This window comes from Podarcis liolepis (assembly GCF_965112155.1).
Source record: "Podarcis liolepis genome assembly, chromosome: 2".
Lineage (NCBI taxonomy): Eukaryota > Metazoa > Chordata > Lepidosauria > Squamata > Lacertidae > Podarcis > Podarcis liolepis.
This window is the reverse complement of record NC_139555.1, coordinates 84,360,077-84,386,178: the sequence shown is the minus strand read 5'-3', so window position 1 is coordinate 84,386,178 and position 26,102 is coordinate 84,360,077. Positions and strand designations below refer to the sequence as shown.

Sequence of the window (26,102 nt, the reverse complement as noted above, 5' to 3'; positions counted from 1 at the left end):
CAGAAGCACAAGGGGAAGTATGTTTTGCTAACACAACAGCAGTAGCAGATGGTGGTGTTGTGGGTCCTAACCAGACCTCCGCTCAACTGCATCACTGCTGCATTTTGGGATGGAGAGGGAAATGGCAGCAGCGAGGGCAGCAGAGTGCAAATGCAACAGTGGGAATGCTGAATTGGCTTTGTCCTCATCATCCCAGTAGGCAACAGTGATGTGGGTGACTGGAGGTTGATGCTCCATCCTATAACCAAGCTATACGTATGCATTCTAAGCCCCAGGCTCACTTCCATTTCATTGCGTATCACCCTACAGACACAATCCAGAGAAAGTTAAGCATGCTTTTAAGTGCTACTGAAACCAATGTAATGAAACCCACCAAATCAGGTCTAGCTGTCACAGACACTGTGCCAGATGAATGTTACTGCAATGGGGATTTATTTCTGCCCTCATTTAATGGTTGCTAAAACTTATTAACAGTGAAAAGATCTGTATTAAAATGTTACAATATAAAATCTGGCATTGTTGGTAGAGCTACAGACATTGCATGTTGAATTCTGACCCAGGTTATTGCTCAGTGCCCAATAACTGGAGTGTGTGCGTGTAAACAAAGTGAGTTTTCACACAGGAAACTGAAACTGTTAGGTCTGTATTGTGAAACCTACATTGGGTGGAATGTTATCAAATTTAAAACTGACTGCCCTTCATCTTCTGTCTTGCATTTCCATCCTTCACTTTTGACAAAAACAAGAGAAGCAGCTCACTGGCACTTTATGGGATTACAAATGAAAATGGCCTTAAATCTAAATTCTCAAGTTAACTGCTATGGCAATTCTTTCTACCACCTCCCTCTTCCAAATCAAGCTGCACTGTCTTCATACCTTTGAATACCATCAGAAAAAAGCACTGATAACATTGAATGGGAAGTGGGTCTTCTGACCCACCTGGTCCAAATTGCAGCAGCAGTCTGTGCATTCAAAAAGCTACTCCCCAAACTCAAAAGATTCTTTGGAACATCTGCTTATAGCATAAGGAACTTATGTCTATGTGGGGAAATTCCAGGGCAGCTTGTGTGCTCAAGAGATATGCTTTTGTGCCTACTGCTTGCTGCAGGAGTAAAATTCCCATGGCTTCTCTTCCAATACTGTCGCAAACACCCAAGCCCCATCATGACGACTCCAGAAACTCATAGCTTAGGTATCATCCTTTCACCACACTGCCCTATGAAGCAACATCATCTAGAGACCAGTGCTCTTCAACTGGTGTGTGTCAGGACCCCCTAGTGTCACAGCCTGATCCAAAGTGGATCCCAACAATGACACTACCAGCATGCAAATATACAGTAAAAGATTAAGAAGCAGGTCCCCAAATGCACATTTGGGTTCAAAGTGGGTCCCAGATCTGAAAAAGTCAAAGAGACCTAAAGTAGAGAGAGAGCAAAAACTTGCTTTCACAAAAAAGGGGGTATTTTTTATTATTATTCTTAGCAGTATTCACCTTGAAGGAATATGAGGGAAGCATACACTTTTTTTTTACAGACAATATATAAACATGTTGTACATAATTAACAATAACTTAGTTCACTAAACCAAAAATTAAGCCAAAATTAAAAAACAAAACAGAAAATACTGCCAAATCCTTATGCTGATACAAGTACAAAATAATTTAAATCCTGACTGTGGTTCTTATACGCTGCAGTGACTGACAATATATTGCACTTTGTCGACTGTGTGGACCCTGCCCAGCAAGCACTCCTGCCGCACAATCTACATTCACCAAAGCGGGGCTTGTCGAGGACTCACCCCACAGAGACAAAGGAAGATTGTGGAGCAGCAGCAGCAGCACTGGGCGGCTATTCTCCCCCAATGTCATGAAGCCTCTCATGCTCTCACCCAGCCACTCCCACCCCTAAAGAATTTGAATTGAGTTACAAATCGTGTATAACTGTACCATTATTTTTTTTTAAGCCCCCCGCCTCCCTTAAATATAAAAGGTAGTTTAATTTCCCAGTTTGTCAATTGAAGATGCCATTTCTCCCAGACAGAATTTCTCTTCCACTTGTTTTGGCGATTATTTCTATTTCTTCACAAAGTGCAGCTATATATGCCCACACCAACCAGAAAAGGGAGGAAAGCAACTTTTCGCTTTGGATGCTTGGTCCTTCGTTCTTTATAAAACAGCTGAATTATATATTGGGGGGGGGGGCAGGAAAGAGAAACCAAAACCAACGTACACCTTTGTTTTTTTTGTTTTAAGCAGACTTTTGCAGTTAAGATACAATTGGCTTGATTAAAAAAACCCATTAAAAAAACAAACAAGAAAAAGCTCGTCACAGAATTAAGCTTATGCGGTTTACATTATCAAACCCCTTTGCTCACAGGGGCTTTTTTCTCATCAGAAATATAGCTAAATATGTACATCATATGTTATACTGGACCTTGTGATCATGAAAGTCATCAGATCATAACAATTAGGAGAATACACTTCACACTGGCAAGAGCTTTATTTTTCGGTTGTTTACGTACAATATGGTTTCAGAATGGGATATAACTTCTTTTCTGTTTCTCAACATTTGTGATTTTCCTTACAAAAAACAAACAAACATATATGTGCTATAGGAAACGGCCAGCATACCCGTCTATGCTCCCCAGTAGCAGATCACTTTCCCATCACTCAGTAGCTGTTGCTATGTCTGAACTACTGGACGACTCTCTCTTCCACCACTCTCCCTCATAGACCGTCACCTATTTTCTGCCCTTCACCAGTTTCACAGCTAGGAAAGGTGCTGTGTGACATGCATGCCTACAGATGGCAAACTCCAGCTCTGGACGCATTATTTAAAACATCTAGTAGGGAATTAGCTACCGTAACATTTCTTAGTATCTTGGGGAAGGTCTGCTAATCAAACAGACAAAACACAAGCATCATGGCAGATCCTCAATAAGGTTTTCTTTCCCTTGCCCTGAATTAAGGGTTGCGTGTTAGATCCAGGGGCACAGACCACTAAAGCAAGGGCTACAGCTGCAGGGTTTTATGTGTTAAAGGTTCAGTGTCTGGCATCACTGTCTCAGAAAAGAAACACTCTTGCCCGAGACCTGGGAGACCACCTGCCATACCTCCAATCTCAGCAGACTGTACAGAGCAGGATACAAGGAGGGTCTGAATCAGTGTTAGGGTGGCTCGCTATACCAAACTGTCTGTGCTGCAGCACAAACAGGGCAGCCCCCCCTCCCATCCTCAAGGTGGGGCTGGGAAAGATGGCAGAGTTGTTGCCATCGGTCTCTGTAGGTAATACTGAGCTAGACTGACCAATCATCTGACTTGGTATAAGGCAGCTTCCTAGGTTCATATGAAACAAGAACTCTACACAAAAACCATCAGAGCGACTGGAGACTGAACAAGAGCAATGCATAAAGGTGGTGCCTCGATGAGGGACGTTTTTAGGTTCTGGGGGCTCCTAGTGCCAGGAGTTAGTAGGGCTTTTTGGTGTGAATGGCATGTCTTTGTGCAGGGGGGGAACAGGGAAAGAAGGCACAGATAACAGGAGTGATAGAAACAGTGCGGCAGCCCTGCACCGACCGGGAGGTTGAGAGCGGATAGGGCACAGAGGTTGTGGAGTTAAGATCGCAGATTGCCAACGCAGTGCCTGCAGGCACAGATGTGCCCACAGAAGTCTCCCTTGGCGCCCAGGGGGTCCCCTCCTGCCGCTGATGTCAGACAACGAAAGAAGCATTCTATTGCGGTCAATAGAATGGATTGCAATGTATGCTTGGCTGTGGTGTGTGTGTGTGTTGTGCCCATTTTCTGAATGTGCCCATGGGTTCCCAAAAAAGTTGGCAACCCCCAAGCTAGGCGGATGGAGCAAATCATGGAACTTAGTGGACTGGTGTGCTCTATCTAAAACAACACAATCCATGACTGGAGGAGATGCAGTTCAGACCTGCTGTTGGGAAGGAGCAAGAGAGAAGGGCAGCCTGGGATGCGAGTACACCTGTTATCACTTTCTACAACCAACTAGATGCTCAGAGAGGTATGATGGGGAAGAAATGTTGATTTTGTGCATTTTAGCCCTCCGGCCAATGCAGGACTGTTCAGTATGGAAAAATCTTTTAGCCATTTGTCCAGTGTATCTTGGTCTTCTTGTAGGATGCCACGCTTTTAAAAAAAAGACCTTCACATTGACAAAAATGAATACAGAAATTATGTCAAAATAATCTGCACCTTGAGGCTGTTGGAACCTAGGTCAGTGCCAAATGTCTCCCTCTTTCACATACACAGCCCCTTCCTAGTAGATTTTTTAAAAGTCTAACAGCAATGAAGAGAATCAAGAGTGGCCATTAAAGCAATAAGAAGATTTTTTAAAAAAAACTTTACCTGGGTGGACGTTTCTTTAAACAAAATAAAAAAAATAAAATAAGATCCACAAGAACATGCAAGAGTTTTGAAGCTCTTTCTAGAACACAAGAGCAAAATAAATAATGATTTTTTTTTCCTGTATCTGATTTCTTTTCTTAAAAAGTAGATTTTTTTTTTTAATAAAGTTGTCCATTTTTCCTCCCCTGAACACAAAGTCTGTGATAGAAATCCAGCATGGGCGGCTACCACTGAGCTTCCTCTTGCCTTGGGAGGCTGCTAATCTCTTTACAATATTCACAGTAATTAACAAAGAGAAAGGAAAGCTGGCTCCAGCTTCTTCGACTGCTTCAGCCACCTTTTCTTTCTGCTGGGACCAGACGGTATCATTTCAGACAGGTGAGTTCCTCTTTCTCCATTTACCTGAGGGGGCAAAGTGCATAACAGGCACCATTAAGCATTTCTGCAGAAGACCCATCACTGCAAAGTTTTAGTCTAGCGCTAGGAGTCGAACCACACTGGAATGAGATCCCCTTTCGTTCCTCTTCCTTCCCTACATTCTCTCCTCCGGGCAGATTTTTTCCCTTGCTGTCGTCTTACAGGCAAAGCCCAGTGTTTTCAAGTTCTCTGTTAGGATCTTCAGATTCTATCCCATGGCTGTGACCATGCTGGATGGATGTGGATGTCCAAATGAGATGCTGGAAGATGGGTGAATGGGGGTAGGCGTTGGCAGGATATGTCCAGAGTGGCTGAAAGGTGGCAAATGCCCCATTGGTGTCATGTGACTGGCAAGGGCAGCAGCACTGAACGGAGAAGATTTCTCCTGCATGCACTTGGAAAGTTCCTCAAAGCATTCAGAGCCTTTCTTGCTCTTCTTCGACTTGTTAGACATTTTCCTATTTCTGGTCTGAATTCCTTCCTTCTTCATAGTCAGAGGCCTGTTCACCTGCAAGAAATGAGAAAATCAGGCTCATGCAAGCAAAATGACCTTCTTGTGTACAAAAATAAAAATATTTAAACAGCCCCTGAGAGTTTCCCGGACAGAAATCATTTTCAGGCCAAAAAAACAAAACGAAAAGCCTACATCTCCTCCTTCCTCCCCGCAGATTTTGTTTATAAAATTTGATTTGTTTAATGAAACCACACTGGAAAACTTCAGACATGAAAAAGCAAGTTGGACCAAATACTGGCAGTTTCCACCCCTCCTTTCCTTAGCCTTAGCCCTTAACCTTCATTCATTTCCTAATTTAAAAAAGAAAGAAAAAAGATTTCCTTTAAAATAAAAAAAAAGAGGGAGGGGGGAGGCACACACACAGCACCAGATTCTAAAGCTGGAGTGTTTAAATTTTTAAAAAGAAGAAAGTTTGCACTACTTCTATGTTCAGATATATAAAATTTGGAACCGATCAGAGCATTCTACAATTTCTTTCATGCAGTGCCAAACTTATATAAAGATACCCCGATTGAATTAAACTTTAGATGAATCCATTTGAAATGTCCTCTGAATTTCTGGGAAAGGCAGAGAACCATGCAGTGTTTGGGTTATAACCAAAAGTTCTTAACCCTATTTTGCTTAAATCACCCGTGTGCTTTAGAAGCCAAGCTAATACATTGTAATGTCACTGAATTCCACATCACTATGCCAACAAAGAATGGCCGTGACTTCCCAGGGGAACCCTAAAAAGCTTTTCTCTTTAAATAAAAAATTAAAAGGACTCCCTGCAGTGAATACACAGGGGCTGGAGGACGCCATGCAGTTGAGGCATCAATCGCAGCTAAGCAAGCAAAAGGGTGACACATGGCAGGCAAATACTCACATTGTGCAATTTATAGTACAGTCCACAGGCATTGCACACTGGGTCCCCATTCGCATTACGTCGCCATAAGGTGGTGGTAGTTGTTTGGCAGTTGGCACAACAAGTTCCTGCTCTCCTAGCTGCTGACTAATTAAAGGGGGGGAGAGTATATGTTGAACAATCTGTTCTTTCAATGGTTCACGTGCAATATAATTTAATTTTTAAGAAGCAAGATTTTTAATGAAATAAATGAGGACACACACACAGCAGAGGGGGAAAACCCTTTCTATGTTCCACCCCCACCCCCATTGGTTCTGGGATTTAAATGATCTATTTTGAAAATGTAAACCTGGACCTAATGCTAATGGGTGGTACATTACTCTATCAAATGTATTTGGTAGCTAACCTGGGATATTATTATGCCTGAAGGTGTTCGGTCCCATAGCTCAAAAATTGGGGGGGGGGGAGATGTATGTGCATTAGTGCACCAGTCTAGTAGTTCCTTGCCCACCTGCTTGGTCTCTCATTCTTCTGTGCCAGAGAACTAAATGGAAAATTCCAACTGTGCAAGAGCTTAATATGTGCATCAAAAATGCACCTGGAGCTCTGGGCTGTATGAACAGTGTGGAAAAACTGCATGTGAATTGTCATGTTATCCATGTATATACAGTCGTATCTCAGAAGTCAAACAGAATCTGTTCTGGAAGTCGGTTCGATTTCCAAAACGTTCAAAAACCAAAGCACGGCTTTTGATTGGCTTCAGGAAGCTCCTGCAGCCAATCGGAATCAGCGGAAGCCCCGTCTGACATTCGGCTTCTAAAAGAACATTCGAAAACCAGAACACTCACGTCTGGGTTTCGATCGCTTGGGAACCGATATACAACTGTAAAGCAAGAGAGCAGCAGGAGAACGGACTGAACATCACCCAAACCCGTAACTTGCTGTGTTCCACTACTTTAAGCAACTTTCTTCTAGGCTGTTTCACTTCCGTCACCTGAGCCAGAACTGGAAGAAAGTGTCTTAAAACAGAAGAGCACAGAAAGGGAAAGTCGGGAGCGGGGGAGAGAAGGTTTGCACCTTTCCATGTGAAGCCTTTGCCCACACATTCTTGCACACAGTGCTTTTTTCTAGAAAAATAGGTGCCAGTACTCACCGTGAAGTGGTTACAGTAAGTGCCACACTTTTTAACAACAAAAAGAGATGCCAGTACTAAGCACCCCCTGAAAAAAAGCACTGATTGCCCAGATATATGCTTTACTCACGGTGTCTAATTTGACCCAACCTCCCATGCTAGTTCTACTCACTAGACCCATTAAAGCTAACATATATAACTAACTTTGGTTCAAAATAAAAAAATTCCTTCCAGTAGCACCTTAAAGTGCATGCACACGAAAGCTCATACCAAGTACTAACTTAGTTGGTCTTTAAGGTGCTACTGGAAGGAATTTTTTTATTTTGACTATGGCAGACCAACACGGCTACCTATCTGTAACTTTGGTTCATTAACTTTATCTACTCTGAGAAGAACTTATTTGGCTATAGCCCATTACCCATATATAAAACTTTGTGGAACAGTAAAAAAAATCCCTGTTCTCATTATCTCAAACTCCTTGCTTTTAAAAGAATATTTATTGCCATTTTGTATGACACACTGCATAGAACCACCAATGTTTCCCTCAAACTCTTTTAACTAATGCACCCATCCCTCATGAAGTATGAGGTATATTCAGCAGTTATCTACATTTCTGATCATCCAGGTCACTTGAATAAAATGAGTTTGTACCGTTCTCTTGTCTGTGTAGCAGGAATGCATTTAGTTCTAACCACGACAAAAAACTATGCATTTGATTCTAATTTGTAATCTGGTGTATTTAGGCAGCTAGTCAATTCAAACTCTGCAAACTTTGCTTAACACTCGGACCCTAAACAACTGGGCTGATTAATCTGCCTGAGACATGGCAGTAACATGAAGATGTGCAATACTGCACTGGCACCCAATATATATGACCACATCTATACACTTCTGAAGATATTTGAATTTGCATTGGGATATTAAATTTAAACTAGTCCTTCTGACTTGCTAAGCATTAAACATACTAAACTTCAGCCTTGCTACAGAGTCTGCTAAACGGGACGCTATGAGTTCTAGGGCCACCAGACTGAACTGAAAAGCTCCTATGGATTGTGTTTAGTGTTTACTGTTGTTTTATAATGTTGCTTGGGCCCCCAAGGAGTGGGGAAGGAGGGAGGGAGCTCCTCAACATGAAAGCAACCTAAGTAAGATTTACATTCAGGGGGAAAAACTCTTTCCCCCCTAGATTGGCACTTGGCTGAGTGACCCATAACCCTGAAAACAATGGGGTCATTTGAGAAAATTTTAGGAGTGGGGGGAGGAAACGCACCCTCTCTTTTAGGAAAGAATCCTTCATACAAAGGGTTCAAAGGTATTCCGCTCCAGGAAATATGTTCAGTACACTATGTTTGGCGCAGCCTAATGAGTGTGTCAGGGAAATATATACAAATATGTAAAAAGCATGGATGAGCTGATCCTTAAAAGCTCCATGAACATTATTGCACCATCCAAGCAAATGAAATGTGAACTACGACAGCGCCTTATGGCTCAAACTGTGACAGTGATCCAATTTCTACAAGCCCAGTTTCTGAAGCTGACACAAAATGTGCACCCCACTAGTATGCACCCCACTATGGCAGAATATAGGACAGACCTCTACTCTGGATCCAGTTTAGACCAAAAAAATGTGCCTCTCTACATAGGGTGCTACCACTGCTCTTATTCCATCTGATTTCAGCTGCAATGCAGGGAATATCTTATGTATGAGGACAAACGATCCAACCATCTTGACTGTGCACAACGGTCACCGATTCTCCCAAGCCTTTCAGTGTACAGTGGTACCTCGGTTTAAGAACAGCCCTGTTTACAAACCATTCGCTATACGAACTCTGCAAAACTGGATGTAGTGTTCCAGTTAGCAAACTTTACCTCGTTCTACAAATGGAAGCCAAACAGTGAAAGAGCACTGGCGGTGGGAGGCCTCATTAGGGAAAGTGCTCCTCGGTTTAAGAAAGGTTTTGGTTTAAGAGCGAAATTCCGGAACAGATTAAGTTCATAAACCAAGGTACCACTGTATACTAAAAAGCTCATGACTGTGTTTACCAATTTTCACAATTTCATCATGAGTCTCACAACTAAGCATGTTTGTCTTTAATAGCCAGCTCTCAGGAGTAGAGAAATGAGAGAGAAAGAGAAAGAGAAAGAGAGAGAGAGAGAAGCATACATTTATTTTTACAACTGCTGCTATTGCTACGTTTGGCACCAAGAACGTGTTAGGAGCTGCAGAAAAAAATATATCTGAATCATAAAGTTACAAAATGAATGGAAGGAAAGCACGTTCAGAAACAAAGCAATATTATAAATGAAAAAATCATTAGAACTGGAGTTGACCATACCATGAGACAAGATTAAGAGGCTAATTCAGGTGGTAGAAATTGGTTGCCCTGAAGTGCAGCAGAGGCACATCTGCTCCCTGGATCATAATCCTCCAAGAAGTTCTATTCTACAAGATTGGGACAAGATTCTACAATTGAAATGAATGGGAACTAAGTGAAAAAACGTGGTAGTGGAATCAGAGAATGCATGCCATTGGAGTTTTTTGTGTAAGGCATGAAAATGTAATGTGCCACTGCAATTACCCTATTCTGTTCACCAAAGTTGTTTTCAGAAGCTCCTTATAAGACACAGCCTTCTGTTACATCAGGCTGTTTTTCAGTTAGCCCAGTAGTGTCCATTCTGACTGGTAATAGCTCCCCAGGGTCAAAGCAAGTCTTCCACATTCTATACCACCTAATCCAAATAATGTACTAAACCAGGGTTTCCTAAACTTGGGACTCCAGCTGTTGTTGGACTACAACTCCCATCATCCCTAGCAACCAGGACCAGTGCCCAGGGATGATGGGAATTGTAGTCCAAAAACAACTGGAGCCCCAAGTTTGGGAAATCCCGTAATAAACTAACCTGTTACTTGCCAGAAAGTGAATCACTACCATTGCTTCTGCAGGAAAAGCACATACATACTCTGCCACTGGGCTAAGGCCCCCCTCCCGACTTATTCCAAGTTTACTGAGTCCCATTCAAAGAACTAGGAATGCAAAAGAAGGCCAGGTAACTGCCCCTGGTTCTAAGAGTGATGAAGGCTGGTGAGTAGAAGCTTCTCACAGCTGTGATCAGTTCAAGTAGGACCAGAGCTGGGAAAAGGGGATGCCTGGGGCATAGCTTGGGTGTTCCCGTCCCCCACTGAGGCCCCAGCACTGTAAGGGACTTCTGGATGATAAGATGGGTGAGGGAATAGTGGCAAAGGCTCTCAAACTGAGTCCTGCGCTTTCCTGTGTTGCTACTCTGCCTATCGGCTCATTTGTGTTATGAAGGGCTTCACTCAAAAGCCCATCACAGCATAATCTGCTATTGGCCTGCGAGGTCTGAGAGACCCCCCTTCCCAAAAAAACACAGCAACAACACCCTTAAATAGAGCTAGATGTTCAGGCTGAATGATTGACGCTAGCCTTCCCCGCCCCATCATGCTTTCATTGCAGCCGAGCAATGTTTAGATCCCTATCACTGGATCAAGATTATTTCTTATCTCTTATACAGCTACAGCTTTCTGGCACAGTTTATAAACATTTTCATCTTTTATCCAGACTTCCAAATTTTGCAATGCTTTTTGGAGGTCTCAGTGGGTAAAAAAAAGGTGGTGCAGTATTTTAAAATTAATATCATTGTTACTGGACAACAGTGGTGATTTTTCAATACCGATTGTTTATAATATTGGGAAGTTCTTAGAATTTGGATTGTCCTGGCTCACTACTTGATCTAACAAATAAAAAATATATAGTAGCACAAACTCCAGAAACTTGCAGTGAGTTAAGGACTTGCAGTCTCCCACCAAACTTTTGAAAGCAGAGAGCTATGTTTGCATATTTGAGATAGTTTATTGATACTAGACTCTGCCGCTTAACTCTATGGCCTGTCCCATTTAGTCTGGCATGGAGTTTAGCCTGCGAGAGACGATAATGTTACACTGTTGTCTTAACATTTTTCTAGACGTGTCACTCACTTCAGAAGGAAAGCAAGCCTATTAAGAAGCTTGCCCTGTTGAAATTCTGACTCACAGCCAACCCCCACTGTAGCCCATCCTAGCTTTAGATTACTAGTCTCCTCCTAGTTCTTGCTGAGGCAAAAAACGCCCCCCCCCCCAATGATGAGGGAGAGTTTTAGGACCTCCACCCAACCCCACAAACCACATTGCTCCAAAAAAGAAAAATATTTATTATTCTTAGCATATTTTTTTTACAAGCATTTGTAGAGTGGAGCATATTCGCAATTTCAAAACAGACAGCCTGACTGGCATGGCTTGTCTATAGAAACTCTTTAAAGCTTTTAGAGTCAGGAAACAGATACACAAAGTTTCCTTATCTTCAGAGTACAGATATCCGGATAGGAAACTACTACCAGGAGCCTAGAATTTTTTTTTTTAATCACTCAAATGAAAATACACAGTATAGGTGACTCCATGGAAAAATAATCAGTTCTTTTAAAAAGGCAATTAGAGAATTGCCCAAAGAGAGAGAGAGAGAGAGAGAGAAAGAAGAGAAAGAGAGAGCTAATGTTAGTTTTACCATGGAATCTCTGAGTACAAAAATTACTTTATCAAAATAATTACTGAGCAGATAGCAACAACTTTGACGCATCTGATTTCCCAATCTCTCTCTTTTTTCCCCTTTACACTTTCTGCTTTGGATCTCTTTTTGGACTTTTGGGCTGGAAGGGCATACATGACTAACACTTTCAGTTCCAGCCTACTTCTGAACTGTCCAAGAGGTCAAATGAATTAAAGCTGTCCTTTCTGGATAAAAGGGACAGAATGCAGCCACAGGAACAAACAGGCAGGCACAATTGGCTACACACCTTTCAACAGCCAGAGCTGTAGAGAAAATACAGACAGAACAGGAGAAGGTGGGCTGGTGGTTTCACACTGGCTAGTGTCTTTGAGCCACAAATTGGCAGCTTCAGAGTTTGAATCTCACCTCTGCAGCAAACTCAACTCTGTAGCCTTAGGCAACCCACCCTTTTTCGGCCTCAGTCCTTACCCCTGCACAATGGAAATGATAGCACTAACCTACCTTACAGGATCGTTTTAAGAGCTACAATAAAACAATGGATGGGGAGGGGAGAGGGAGAGAAGCTGCTCAAATACTAAATGTGTGATGTATATCCACAAACAAAATTGCTATTGTTCTGTAACTTGGCATGCAAAGTTCTGCGGGCAGGACCCCCTGCAAAAAAGAAAGCATGTCTCTAAGCGACACCGTGACCGCTGAGTGACATGGGTCTCGTGTGCAGTGCAATATCTAGATCCTATACAGGCTCTGAAGCACACAGAGATGGGTCAAGTTGCCCTCTCGTCACCATACACGCATGTGTGTGTGTGTGTGGTCCCATTAAATCATTTTAGCCTCAAAGCTGGTAGAGAGAAATAGACACCTACCAGTCTCCGTTTAGGTTTAATGAGAGGTCGGTTTTGACCGTTCATTTTGTGGTAGAGCCCACAGGCGTTACACAGGTAATGCCCAGTACCGTCTCTTCTCCAGAGAGGGGTGGCAGTAGCTCCACAGTTGACACACTCTCTGCCTTCTAAATGGAAACACGAAGAAACCGGATTTCTTTCTTTAAAAACAAATTCACAAAAGCTTTTTGCATTGTCCTTTTAGGCAGATTCCAGAAATCAAAACAGCACATTATTCAAAACAGAGGGGAGGAAAACAAGAGAGAGACATGAATGGCAACATCTACAGTGCATGCAATAAAGGTCTAAATCCAGGAGAGTTGCACAAATTTCAAGCATCAATTTCGTACACAGCGATCAGAAAGCAATTATATTTAGTAGAACTTGCATTGGTATCAATCACAATGTGGCAGAAAATGTCCTGCTTTGCTTCTCCAGTCTAATGCAGCTCTATGGCCACAGCATATTTGGGACTGTCCTTTCCTCCCCTCACTCCCCCCCCCCCACAAAAAAGCTCCCAAGAAAAGCAAAGTAGGAACATCAACAATTGTATGGATTGCATTGCCGAGTTAGCATAGTTATCTAAACAGAATGGCAACTCTCCCACCACCACCAGATCCAAACTGTTTTTCCTGTGAATACTACTCTCTCCGGAATTAAGCAGAGTTTGAAAGTGGACAAAGATCTGAAATAGTTCAATAAGGGTTTTCAATATATGGGAGGGAAAACAGCTTGAAATGTATTCTTTGAATGAGTATACATTTAACTTTTTGAGCCTGCGGTTTACAATTTCATAAGGAAGTTCTGATTGATTGAGTATGCTCTTTGTTGCTGGCTTGTTCATATCATACATAAATATTCACTGGCTATATGTTTAAGGATTGACCTAACTTGAAAGATTCTGATATCTGCATGCTTGTTCCTCTGAAACATAAAAAAAGGAGGGGGGAGGATATTTACTAAAAGTTCATTTGTCTGTGAAAAAGTCTAGTTAATAGAGGAAATTCTTTTAGCACAGTTTATGCAAATCATATAGTATTTAATGCAGAGGAAATACACTCTGGCCAGTAACTCGAGCAGGCTGAGTTCTGCTGCATCTATGTCTCCTTTAATCTATGGAGTGGGTGGTTTTTAAACAGTACAGGCTGGAGTGAAAAATGAGGGAACTCTGTGAAGCTGAGTTCCTCGCTTTTGTCCCTCCTTGGGCAGGAAGCTGCAGGAGTCGCCTTGTCGTGAGTCTTGGTTTTTCTACAAAAACATTAAATGGTCACGAACTCTCCCCACTTCCATCTACAGGACAGGGTCTCCATTACAACACTTAGGAAAACTCACATCTAATAAAAAGCCTTGCGCTGAGAGAGGAGGGGAGGAGGGGCTGAGACCTAATTTTCCAAGGTGGCTGTTTTATCTAGTTTGGAGCACTTTAGAAAAGTAACAGTGGTGTGGGATATTTTAAAATTCGCATTCTGTTTCTATGTACTGGAGACAGTAATCTATCTCGGGTCCTGGGGAAAATGTGAATTCTCTCGCTCTTGAAAGGGAGCAATTTGAAGTGGAGATCCTGAAGCAGTAAAAACATGTGATATTTGGGTTGCAATGCTCATAAAAGAGATCATGTTTCTGAATTACTAGCCACTTTGAAAAGAGATGTGTGTATAGACATATATATCCTGTTTTATTTTTTATTTTTGGCCACATTAAACTCCATACGTATTTACTATGGCCTAGTAAGGTTTGAAAGCAAAAAATATAAATGAAGCAATATGAACATAAATTATTAGCTTTTGTATCCATGAGAATATTATTCATTAAACAGTACGCTTTTAAAGAAAGAGAGGTTAAGAGACTCTTTGGCTTAAAGATTTTATATGTGATGACAGATGGGATTTTTTTTTAAGTTGCTTGTTTTAACAAACAGGGATGAGCTGGAGTTAACATGATAAGTGGCACTTATTTCCCTCCCCCAGTTTTATTGAATTCATTTAAATTAGTATTTACAAGGTACCTTAGTAGCCAGCATTGGTATGTAAACTATATTTGAACTTTTGCTCCTTGTATGATCTGAAGGAAATCAGGCCCTCTGGAAGTTTTAAGAAAATGGCCTTGTAAATTTCAAGCCTGAACAACTAGTTCTTTGCAAAATGTACTGCTTAATAAAGATGAACTTTTATCACAAGTTAACAAAAGCAACTTAGTGGAGATCCCGCGAAAAGAGGCAAGGGAATACAGGATCTTGCCAGACATTTCCAGTGAATACAGCTGGCCTAGGCCTTTATATTGCTGCGTTAAGAGATTTTCCAATATAAACCCTTATTTGCATAATTCAGATCTGCCAGTTTTGTGGGGGTTTTTTAACGGATTACTGCATCCCTTGGGCCCAGCGATCGAATGCTGCTGGTGAATGCTGCAGAGACCAGCGGCAGGAACTTGAAGGGAGAGACAGCTTGCCTACAACCAATTAGCAATAACAAACTAAACTTTTGAAAGCTAGAGATGCCCCTGCTGTTCCAAGCTGCTCCCCCATCCTCATAAAATGTATGAGTAAGTTCAATTTGGTTACACTTTCTCACTAAAACTGAGCAAGGGGAATCCATTCAGGTCGAAGCAGGGCATTTTAAAACATGTCCTATGAAACACAGAAATCACTTAATCCAGATTATTTACCTACACCTTAACCCATTTAGCCACTCTTTTTGCACAAGATCAAGGTGCTTAAAGAGTTTTAAAATAAAAAACAATTGTTCTAGTTTTCGGTATATGTTAATACACCAACAGCAATTCTAATCTGCCTTGATTATTGCAATTACAAAACCAAAGGAGCAGCAAATTTAAACTGAATTATGTAAGTGGCCCAGAACTTCCAGCATCCATTCAACTTTTTTTTTGGTAAATGCTACTATATAAATTTAAATAGTTCAATGTGGGTGGTTTGGTCTTTGCAATTTGTACTGAGAAAACCACCCCTCAAAATACACAAAAGCCTTATTTTTAAGCACTTGTTTTCATTTTTTTTTGTTCTATCCACTATACCAAAATCTCTGAACTCTTATCTGGTGGATGACATGAATTGCCTCAATCCAGAGCACTGAATTTCAGAGAGGAGGTCACAAAGGATACATGCCTCAAGTCACCTCGGAATCCTTTGGCCGCATTTTAAATATATATATAGTTATTGCTATTAGTTGTTAATTAGCAGCAGCCAGATTAGCAGTTTCCAGTTCTTATCTCGGAGTAAGGCAGGAGAATAATAAATCCTCTTTTGAGAATATACACAAGACATAAAGTTGAGCAAAAACTCATACGGCTACCTCCTCTTCCACCCCCATCCATGCACATGCAGCCCACCGACCCATTTTCCCTTCCTAAAGGGGTGCATTATTTATTCTTATTATTCTCATCATTCTGTGAGAAGAGGGTGGGGCGGACAAGGGCCTTACCTGAGCAGGACCGGGCTTTGCTCCTCTGCTTGGGGGTGAAGCTGGAGGCGGGCCCCCCGAGGAAGCTCCCCGGGTGGAAGAGGCTGCCGCCGTAGTCGTGGGCGGCGGGCACGTAGGAAGGGTAGGTGGGGATGGGGTGGTGCGTGGAGGGCTGCGCGCCCATGGAGGCGGCGAGGCTGCTGCGCAGCGGGCTGGCGCTCTCCATCTTCATGCCGTCGGCCAGGGACACCTGGTACTTGAGCGGCTCCTTGTCGTCTTGCCGGCCGGCCGAGGCCGAGGCGGGCGAGGCGGCGCTGCTGCCGGCGTTGGGGTCCGGGGAGACTTCCTTGGGCGGCGTGGGCGGGAAGCCGAAGAGGTGCGAGCCCGAGTGCGAGGCCGGCGTGAGCGACGAGGCGGAGGCCGCGCTCGACGCCGAGCTGCCGCCGCCGGGGTACACCGAGATGGCGCCGGGCGGCGCGCCGGCCGCCGAAGGGTGCAAGGGCCCCTTGGTGAAAGGGTTCACCGTCCACGGGTTGTGATGGTGCGCCGCCGACAGAGCCGCTTTGCTGCTGTCCAGCCAGGGCAGGCCGGGGCTGTGGAGCAAGTGAGGCCGGCACATTTGGCTCCCGGTGAGGCGGGCTGCGGGCAGGGAAAGGGCGGCAAGTCAGTCAGACGGTCAGGGGAGGCCTAAGGGCGCTTTTCTCTCCCGGCCACCCAGCTGCCGACCCCCGCACCCCGCTCCGCCTTGGCCGGGCCTTGCGTGCAAGGCTTGTGTTCAAGCCCTTTGGCCTTGCCCCTACTCGAGCCACAAAATGGAGTCAGCCTTGCCCGCGCCCGGAATCTACGCCATGCACATTAGTATACCAGCCCCTCCAAGCAGCCATGATTCAACTCCCATTTCCAGGGAAACGCGCTTTTGACTCCCAGAGGAGGGTCAAAAGCTCGTTAAAGGAGCGCAAACGAGGCCGCCGTGAGCACTGCCATATAACCTACCCAAAATAAAATAAAAACTTGCAGAATCAACAGTGAGCAGCAAGAAAAAGGACACTTGGGGCTTCTTTTGGAAATCAGTGGGGATTCAGGAGTAAAGTGCCTGCATGCTGGATCCCGTGCTTTGGAACAGGGTTTTTTTTGGGGGGGGGATCCAGATAGGAAGGTACCCCACAGCTCCTCCACTCTTTTGCTCAGCTCAAATGAATTTTGGCAACCGCCAGGCAGGCGATCGTCCCTCCTGCAATCGAGCAGCTGAACTACTTCGGGCATGGGAGCAAAGCCCCACCGTTAAAAGTACACGAGGAGAGGGCGGGGGTGTTTGTGTGTCAAGGAGTTGGGCCTTTCCTGGTCTCAAAAGCAACACGCACACCTCCCAACAGAGCTCTATTAAGCAGAACGAGATGTTTTTGTTGTTGGTGGTGGTTTTGGGAGGATTTTTTTCTCCCAGTGACTGCAATGCTTTTTAAAGTTTTCTCCACACACATGAAAAAGGTGCGCGTCATCTCATCTTTCCCCGACCCCGCGATGCATGCTGATCCAAAAGTATTTCAAATAGGATTAGATTTCATATCCGGGAAATGGCCCGGTCTTGTGCCTGCGAAGTACAGTACTGTATATCAGTAGTTAACAAGCCCCTTCCCCCTCTCCCAACGCGAAGACGCCGCTTCCCTTTCCTATTCCCCCCCCCTTAAAAAAAAGGGCACGCCAACCTTTTTCTAGGATTAAACCCAACCCGATCGCCATCATCTACTATTGCTCCTTTGCTAGAAACCTCCCAGTCTCATCTCCACGAAGATCAGCAGGAGCCCCAGGCAGAAACAGAAAGCAAGAAGAGCTGGGAGGCCCGGGGTGGAGGGAGGAAGGAGCAAGGGGGGGATTTACCGTGCGCCTGGCTGTAGGAAACTCTGGCTCTGGCATGGGCCGAGTTGGCATAGTACGGGTTGCCTTGGGAGTCCAGATGATTGAAGAAGACATCCACTTCGTCCGGAGGTAGGAGCTGCGCTGGTTCCATATAGTTATGAGCCAGTCCCGGGTGATGGGTCTCCGGGTGCTGCCCGTTCAGTACGGCGTGATGGGCCATCCAGCGCGGCTGGTCCGTGGCTACCTCCATTCCTGTGGGCTTCTCCCCCACTCCCCCCCTAAAACCCTCCCTCCAACCCAAAACCGTTTTGGTTTAGAGTTGGATTTGGTTTTGAAACGGTAGAGAGCTAGGTTGATCTCGGAAGGCAGACAAAGGTAACCGTGTGTCCCTCTTTTAAACAGGGAAGTTGCGGAGAGAGGCTCCTGCCGCACACCTGGGATCACCACCTGTAAGGAAGGAAGGAACGGTTAGTACCTTACGTGCCTTTTGAAGATGTGCTCCAAAGAGTACGCGTTAGATTCCGGCAGACACAGTCCTGTAAAAATTGTCCTCTGAATCACGGGATGGAGGTGGGGGGAGGGAAGAAAGGGGAGCGAAGGAGGGTCCTTATTTTGACCATCACAGTCTGTAGCCGCCGCCCCCCTCCCGGTTCAAAAATATTCATTCTTCCACACCGTCCCCAGGCTAACATCAAAACATTTGTTTTTAATGTTCCGCTGTACAAAAAAAAAAAAAAGTAGTATCTACTTTTCTACAGTTGTCAATAAGCGACGAACTGTAAAAAAAGGGGAAAAGAAGAGAGCCCTTTGGTCTGCGTTTCTTTGTAGTTCAAACTGGGATAAAAGAAAAGAAAACTCGGAGTGACGAGTGCTTTAAAAACAAAAACAAAAAACAGCGATTCGAACGCGTTTTCTCCTGCAAAATAAGCGCAGTCTCCTTTTCCTCCCCCCGCCCACCCTCTCGGTTCCACTAACAAACATACTTACAGAGAGAAATTCCAAGCAGACTGAATCTAACTCCAAATGTTTGAAAAGTTTCTTTATGAGGCTGTAAAGGGGGGGAGGGGAGATGATTGTTTGGAAGATGGAAATGCAGAAAAGAGTGAGCGAGGGAGAGGCGAAGGAGAGCGAAGAGAGAGAGGGAGAGGAGGCTTGGATAGAAGCTCTTACTCAGATGGCAAGCTCCACTTATTCTGGCCTTTTTTGTAACATCCCCAAAGCATCCTATGTCAGCTCTGGCGCCAGCTGGACTCAGTTCAGTAGACATGAACTAGGGGCGACGCGCAGGCTAAGAACCAGCCAATCAGCAGCCAGGCGCTCAGCCGAGCCTTGCGATTGGCCCCGGGAAATCCACATTCCCCTCATTTACTCCAAACAGCTAAAAAGCGCTGAACCCGCCAAAGACTCCCTCCCCCCCACCCCACGCGCCATTCCACTCCTCCATTGCTTTTTAGACTTTTGCTGCCCCCCACCTCTCCCATAACTTCTCGCTTCGCCCCATTCCAGCTTTCCCATTATTAAGCAAGCTCCTTATCTCTCAGAGATCGTGCTTTCTTCTTGTTGCAAAGTGTATACTTTACTCAGCGTAAAGCATGCTCCTTACCTAGGATTTGGGAATCTACACGGCACTAAATAACTTAAGGAGAAAGTGGGGGGGGGGAGAGAAGTACTAAAAAGCAGAGTAGGCAGGGACATGGGGTCACGAAATATGGTCAGCTTTAGGAAACCCACACCCTATTTCTCAAGGCCCACAGTCCGGTTCCCCATCATTTTAAAACAAGGGCAACAATTGCCTGCATTAGTTTTGTTTTGTTCAAGCTGATTCAGTTGTAATTAGAGTAGTGTTAAGTGGGTTGGATCCTAGGCACATGCAGAGTAAACCAGAAGTACCTCAAATAAAACTGAAGTGGCTATTAACGTACCAGAGAATTCGAATCCAAACGTATTTAAAACCGGCAATGATTTTATTTCTAACTACATGCCTTATTTCTTTCCGCTGTAGTTCAGTGTTTTGGTTCTATTATTACATAATTGTTATTTCACCATAACTTTAGTGCTCAGTCCATTCACTTCACAGTAGATCAGCCCCCTAAGCTGATTTAACTTCTTAGCAGTAAGTACATTCAGGATCGTAGTCGATGTGGCATTTTTCTCAGGCAGCTTGTTTTGTTCACCATTTAATAAATGAACAAAACCAATACCCAACTTGCATTTTTTTAATAAAAAAACCCAGAAATACATTTTCCAAGTCACACTTTTAACATCAGTTTAAAATCTTCGTTTAAAATAGTAAATAATTTTAGTAGAAGTGAATTAATTATATTAATAGTCCACAGGCATGGCAATTTGGAAATAATTCTGGGTAGAAGTATAATTTAGTGATCATATAGCTGCCAGATCATTACAATAGCCTCCTACCCCTCTGGATTTTCTTAAATCTGATATTTAGGTTAAAGCAAGAATACAAAAGCACTGGTTTTGCATTGAAGTCATGAGTCTTCCTAGGTAATTGCCTGAAAAATCCCATCCAAACCAAGGCCATATTTAGAACCCTTGGTGTCCAATATATTGGACATTTACAATTCCAGGGAAATCTAGGCAAACCACATAGGTTATTGTATACTCTTTTCATTCCTTATGGGGCATTGAAACGATGTAGCAGGACCAGCTCTCAATCATGTTCAAAATATTGATATGCTTTTAACTCTCTGAATCTAAACCATGACTATGCTACTGCTTGGGCTTTCAAAAACTTTTTAATAAACCGCTTTCTGTTAGTTTGAAGCCCCCGAAGCTTTCGAGCCTGCTGCTTGAAACAGCTCCTGCCACAGGCGAGGTGGGTGGCTGGAGAGAACTAGCCGCTTGCTCAGCAACTCTCCCTCCCCATTTAAAACCCAGCAAAAAATAAAAATTGAAAAGGAAAATTATCCAACCACCCTCAGAAAACATTGGTGGCAGACTGAAAGAACGCCCCCCTCACAAGCAAAAGCATTTCTAAAAGGAAAGAAACCGTCCAAATCAAGCCCACAATTTAGAAGACAAACTATTCAGTGGATACATTCTTCCGTCCACCATTCCGCATTAATAAAAACAGCAGCAGCAACATTTCAAGGGACTTTGCTTTTGCACACGAGTTCTACGAGCGCTAGCTGCCTTCCCTTTCCTCAGATTAAGTGCGTTGTTGTTGTTGCCCATCGCCAGCATAACTAACCTTAAGAGTTTTAATATTCGCAATTTTTGAAAAGACGCTGCTGCTCTTGTGGCTCGTTTCTTCCCTGCTCCGGATCAGAACTCTAAATCTTTCTTTCAAATCCAGCACATAGAGGAGCCTAATAAAACCTCTCCTCTCCCCTGCCACTATTTTAAATGTTGCCTTTTCTGCGGCGGTTTAATTGGGGACGAAGTGTGGGGTTGTTCCTGGATCCTTCCTAGCAGCGAAGGGCGCCCGACTGCCCAGGAGAGACTCCCCCGGAACTTTTACTCGAAATCGGATTCCGCCTCCCTCCGTGCCTCGTTGTAACGAGGGTGAAAGTTGTGAATTCTTCGCCCTTAAGTCGTTTCTCTCGGCTCCTTCTTCCTTGAGCGCGCTGCGTGTCTCTTGTTTCTAGAAAACTCTCAATGCCATGGACGGCGTATAGATAAGAGAGATATTCTTGCGGATTTCTGTCCTCCGAGCAGAATACTCTTAAATATAGTCATGCCTTTTGTGCGGTAAAAGTTTTGATCTCCCTAAATCTCTTTCCGGGAGTAAGGCTATTTTCATAATAAGGTATATATATTTTTTAAAATGCTTACTTTATAGATACTACCTACCCCTTTCCCTCTGCCACCCTGCTTTTGAAGAGATATTTCCCCACCCCTCGCCGGATTTGAGACTCGCTCCCCAGCTTGTTTTAACTTGATGGACAGGTAAATGCCCCGTTGTTGCGGTGACACGCGCGCACGCCTTAGCATCGGTTCACTTGTGTCATTTGAGGCAGGCACCTGTGTCTCTGATCTGGGGGAGACACACACAACACACCAGAGAATGACCTGGCTGGTTGCAGGAAAACAAGCCAGCCCTGTGCAATTGCTGTAACTAGCCAAGCTAGGTGAAGAAATAAATGGAGGCGTTAGATTAGAAACACACTCACCAACTTTGTCTCCTCGAGTTCGCTACTCCACCAGGAGCCCGCCCCAGACCCCTCTTGCTGCTCTTGCAGGTAAAGAAGGAGGTTTATAGACAAGTGACGTCTCTCCAAATATTTGATCTGCGGGCGGGGGTGCAGATGACGGCATCGAAGATAGGGTGGGAACACTCTCTTAGGGGTTTACCGTCCCCACGAATGCAGTCCCGACTCTCCCCCTACCCCGCTTCAGTTTGGTGCAGCGTGTCTACTCGGAAGTAAGCCCTCCCGACTCTGCTGCGCGCATTCTCGGCCTGCATTTCCTCCCAGAGCCTGAAGCCGAAGCGACCCTGGGCTGTAGTTGCCGCCTGTGATTTCTGGCTCTTCGTTGCGCATTGCACAATCAGGCCAGGATCGCCGTCGGATTTAACCGACCAGATAAAGGAAGTTCTGAAAGCCAAGCTCACCCCCTTCCCTCCGCCCTCCGGACACTATACTATATTGCTGCCCTGGGTGATCCTTTCCCCGACCCCCCCCCCCCAGGTATGGATCGGGCGCACGCGACCAGATACAAACTAGAGCGGCCAGGAGAGATGGCGACTCCGGTTGCAGGGCAGGCAAGCGCCGCGTCTTAAACTTTCCTAAACTCCTGGCCAACCGCTGCGTCAAGGGCCAGGCTTGCTAAGCAGCCACCCTTCCTGCCCTTTTGCTCAACACCCAAGCGGTCTGCTTTCGCTCTGGTGGATTCTCGCATTGTTATGCTTTCCTTCGACCTTCTTCCTTATTCGTTCCTCTGCACAGCCGCCCAGGACTACCAAGGCGCTTGCACGGATGCTAAGAGACCTCACCAATCCTCAACTCCTGACCTAGACCCAGCCCTTTCTGCAGAATGGGGGTGGGGAAGGATGGGAGACACGACGCGCTCCCGTAATTTAGCCATCAATTCTCTTCCTATTAGGACGGAAGGTACAGCAGCCTGTCCAGCCTGCATCAGTTCAGGAACAGCAGAGGCGTCATTTTCCTTCTCAGTTTTAAGGCGCAGTTAATGAGAAACTTTTCTACAAAGTCAAGGCACTTTCATCTCTGGGTCTTTAATAACGCGCACGCACACAAACAAACGCGCAGGCTGACAATGCAACCCGCGAATGGGCATCCCGCCTCTTCTTTCCAGTCTCCTCAAACGATTATTCACCTCTAATGTCACTTTTTGAGGGGTGGAGGTTGGGCATGGGGGGAAAGAAGTATTTATCAAAGGCACCCAAAGACACTTCATTTATTTTCCTCTTTAGGCCCTTGCGTACTTTTTACCTTAGTCACGTAATACAGGTCAGCCCCCTTGGATGGAGACATTTAGGACAAATTTGGTCCTAAATTCCCCTCAGATTCTTAGGTGAGAGAGGTTAGTGTCCACAATCTTAAAGCATGTTTACGCAGAGCCTACTGTGTTATCCTAAGTTCACGGGATCGCAGCCTTGGTCGTAAAAAGGAAACATTATAAACCCGTCTCGAAACGCCGTTTTGTTACCACCACCACCCGCCCCAAACGCTGCTAAATCTATCTTACAGTATTCGGAAGGGATGGAAATAAAAGCAACCCCCTCTGACTAATGTTCCCCGTCAACAAGGCAAGGCTGGTTTATTTCAAACGCCCAGAAGATCTTCCTTCCTTTGACACCCTGAGCTGTTCAGCTGTCACTGGGCATTAGCCCCTCTTGGAAACGACAAGCCCCCAAGGTAGAGTTGGGGGAAGAAACTCCCCCTTTCCCACAAGGGGCTCTGTGTCCCTGCAAAGAGTTAGAGAAGTCGGCGGGAGAATGGAGCCAGTTACAAGCCCTTGCTAAGGACACCACCAAGGTTGAAGGAGCCTCTCCAGGTGTTCAGCAGCATGGGCTCTTCCGCCTCTGGTGGGGAGCGTCTCTTCCTCCAGGTGGACCCTTGCCTTTCAAGCCCCTGTTCTAAGGCTATAGGAACAAGTCAACAGGACTTTTCATTCATGGCGTTAATTCAGTCATCACATTTTGAAGGTTCCGTCTCCAGCTACCTGCACCTTAGGAAAACTTTAGCCAAGAAGAACTTAAGATATGAGAGTTTTCCTTTCTTTTAAAGTACCTGGTTGTGAGGGTAGGGTGGCTGTTTGTTTGATTAACTAAGGTAATTGAACCAGATGTCCCTGTTCTCCCCTTCCACAAGGTATAATACTGTCTCCAGTATATATATATACACAAACAGAGAATTTTAAAAATAAAAATAAAATCATGCCATTTAATGGAAGAATGGATGCAATCAACCAAATGTGAGTCAGAGGGAAGGAAAGACCTTCTTTCCAGTTCCAAAAGTGAGATTTACTGGGATGGAAAATATAGGAGTGCCTCTGTGACTGACCCGGGTGCTATTATGTTCCAGGTGTTTGTTGTTGTTTTGCTTCTCCTGACACTTCCCGGGATCCAGGCCACAGAACAGAATAGATGATGGCACTTCAGTTGGTTGAGCATCCTGGAGGAATTGTGATCCACTTGTAAAGCCAGGTAGTGTAAGCATGGACAGGAGGGCATCGTTTGTGTGTGTCATTGTTGCTTGTGAAGGATCCCTATTTATAATGTGCAAGCAGTGTAGGTGAAACAGGAAGACAAATAAGAAAGTTCCCCAAAGTTTCAAGTGATAACATACCTATTTAGTTTGCTAACAAAAAAGTGCAAGCTTCAGAGCTGCGCAGAACCCCCACCCACCCACATTGTTTTCTTTCAAAAGGTTCTGTAAAACTGGAAAAGGTGCTGCGCTGCATACATGCTTGATGCAATCAAAAATGCCACCTGAACCACATCTGCCTTGTATAGGGCCAGAATTCTAAATACACTTTTAGGTGTTCTTGAAAAAGAAGTGAAAGTAGCTTTTTCGGCCCATAATCTAAATTCCATATTAGGGCAATGCCCTTACTAGGCCAACCAAAATGCTACACAAAACAATAAGCAAGCTTTGGGGTGCTTCAGAACCCTTCATCAGGCTAAATGGCAAGAGTTCTGGGGGACAAGAAAGTCTGCACCTTGTTTTGTGACTTCTGGTTAGCCTAATAAAGGGATTGCCCTAATAGGGATTTTTTGGAATTGGTGTTGGCACCAACTTATAAGACAATACTGCCACGTACACACACATTCCAGCCCAAGGAACTATATACCTTATGTGCTGTGTGAGGAGAGGGAGGAGATAAAAAATAATGAGCAGACTGTCATTCCTAGAGTGCTGGAGATATAAATTGAATTTCCAGCGTCAAAGCAAGACTTTGGTGTGTGCGGGATCAAATTGCATCATCGCTCTTCGTGGGTTGTTGGCGGGTGCAAATGACAGCACAGAGCGTGAATACCTGTTAGGGTGGGTTAGGGAGAAAGAGACGCGCTTGCAGCATCCTAGCTGGGGGGACAGGCGAAGAAGGCTAGGCTGCAAGGGGAGCGAAATGGCACGGAGGTCAGATGCAGCACCCTCGATGGGGATCTGGGTGGGTGGGTGGGTGGCTTCTCTGCCTCCTCTCCTTGCTCCCCCGCCCCATATGAAGGGGGAGGGGGAGGCCAGGCCACTTTCCTGAAGGGCGGGGGAGGGGAAGATTGACAGCCCGTAATTGGGCCAGAGGAGGCTCCTTCTCCCCAGCCAGGCGGGCCGTCGCCGAGACGCCGGGGCTCTGACGTCACCCGCCGCTGCCAAATTCGCCAGGAAATGAACTTTTTAATAATATACCCCAAAGGGGGTGGGCAGAGCCCACCCTGCTCAGCCCCTCGTTGCCCCCCTCCAAGCCTCAGCGGGCTCTCCGGGGAGCTGGAGGCACCCTCCTGCGCCCCTCTCCTTCTCTCCCCCCGGCCCTCGCCTCCCTGTCACCTTCCGAGCCAGACAAAACAATTCCAGATTCCCAAACAAGGCGGGCGGGAAGGCGCAGCCCAGAGCCCTCTCTCCCCCTCTCTCCTTCTCCCTGCTGCCCCCTCTTTGCGTCCGCTCCGGCGGGGATCCCATCCCAGCCCG

General features: G+C 45.0%; 2 protein-coding genes across 14 annotated transcripts in view; one reads left to right on the top strand and one right to left on the bottom strand.

Moving 5' to 3' along the window:
- Positions 1–1,442: 1,442 nt before the first annotated feature.
- Positions 1,443–26,102, bottom strand: part of GATA2 (GATA binding protein 2) — a gene marked incomplete at its 5' end in the record, with an annotated part of 197,344 nt that continues 172,684 nt past the window's right edge. Inside the window, 5 exons of one of the 2 annotated variants that reach the window (XM_083489359.1) lie at positions 1,443–5,293; positions 6,165–6,290; positions 12,704–12,882; positions 16,159–16,776; positions 18,013–18,438. In XM_083489359.1, coding sequence (XP_083345485.1) covers positions 4,994–5,293; positions 6,165–6,290; positions 12,704–12,882; positions 16,159–16,776; positions 18,013–18,241 — 1,452 coding nt within the window. In that variant the 3' untranslated portion in view covers positions 1,443–4,993. Of the gene's footprint in view, positions 5,294–6,164; positions 6,291–12,703; positions 12,883–16,158; positions 16,777–18,012; positions 18,439–26,102 lie in introns of those variants that run through there. The other variant, XM_083489360.1, reaches the window with a different exon arrangement.
- Positions 16,148–26,102, top strand: part of LOC310700217 (uncharacterized protein) — a 75,137-nt gene continuing 65,182 nt past the window's right edge. For 6 of the 12 annotated variants that reach the window (XR_014522486.1, XR_014522487.1, XR_014522489.1 and 3 more), the window contains exons 1-2: positions 18,342–18,458; positions 24,501–24,622. The gene's annotated coding sequence lies outside the window, so the exon portion shown is untranslated. Of the gene's footprint in view, positions 16,280–16,300; positions 16,391–16,465; positions 16,514–16,626; positions 16,767–18,001; positions 18,121–18,341; positions 18,459–24,500; positions 24,623–26,102 lie in introns of those variants that run through there. The other 6 variants (XR_014522488.1, XR_014522494.1, XR_014522491.1 and 3 more) reach the window with 5 other exon arrangements.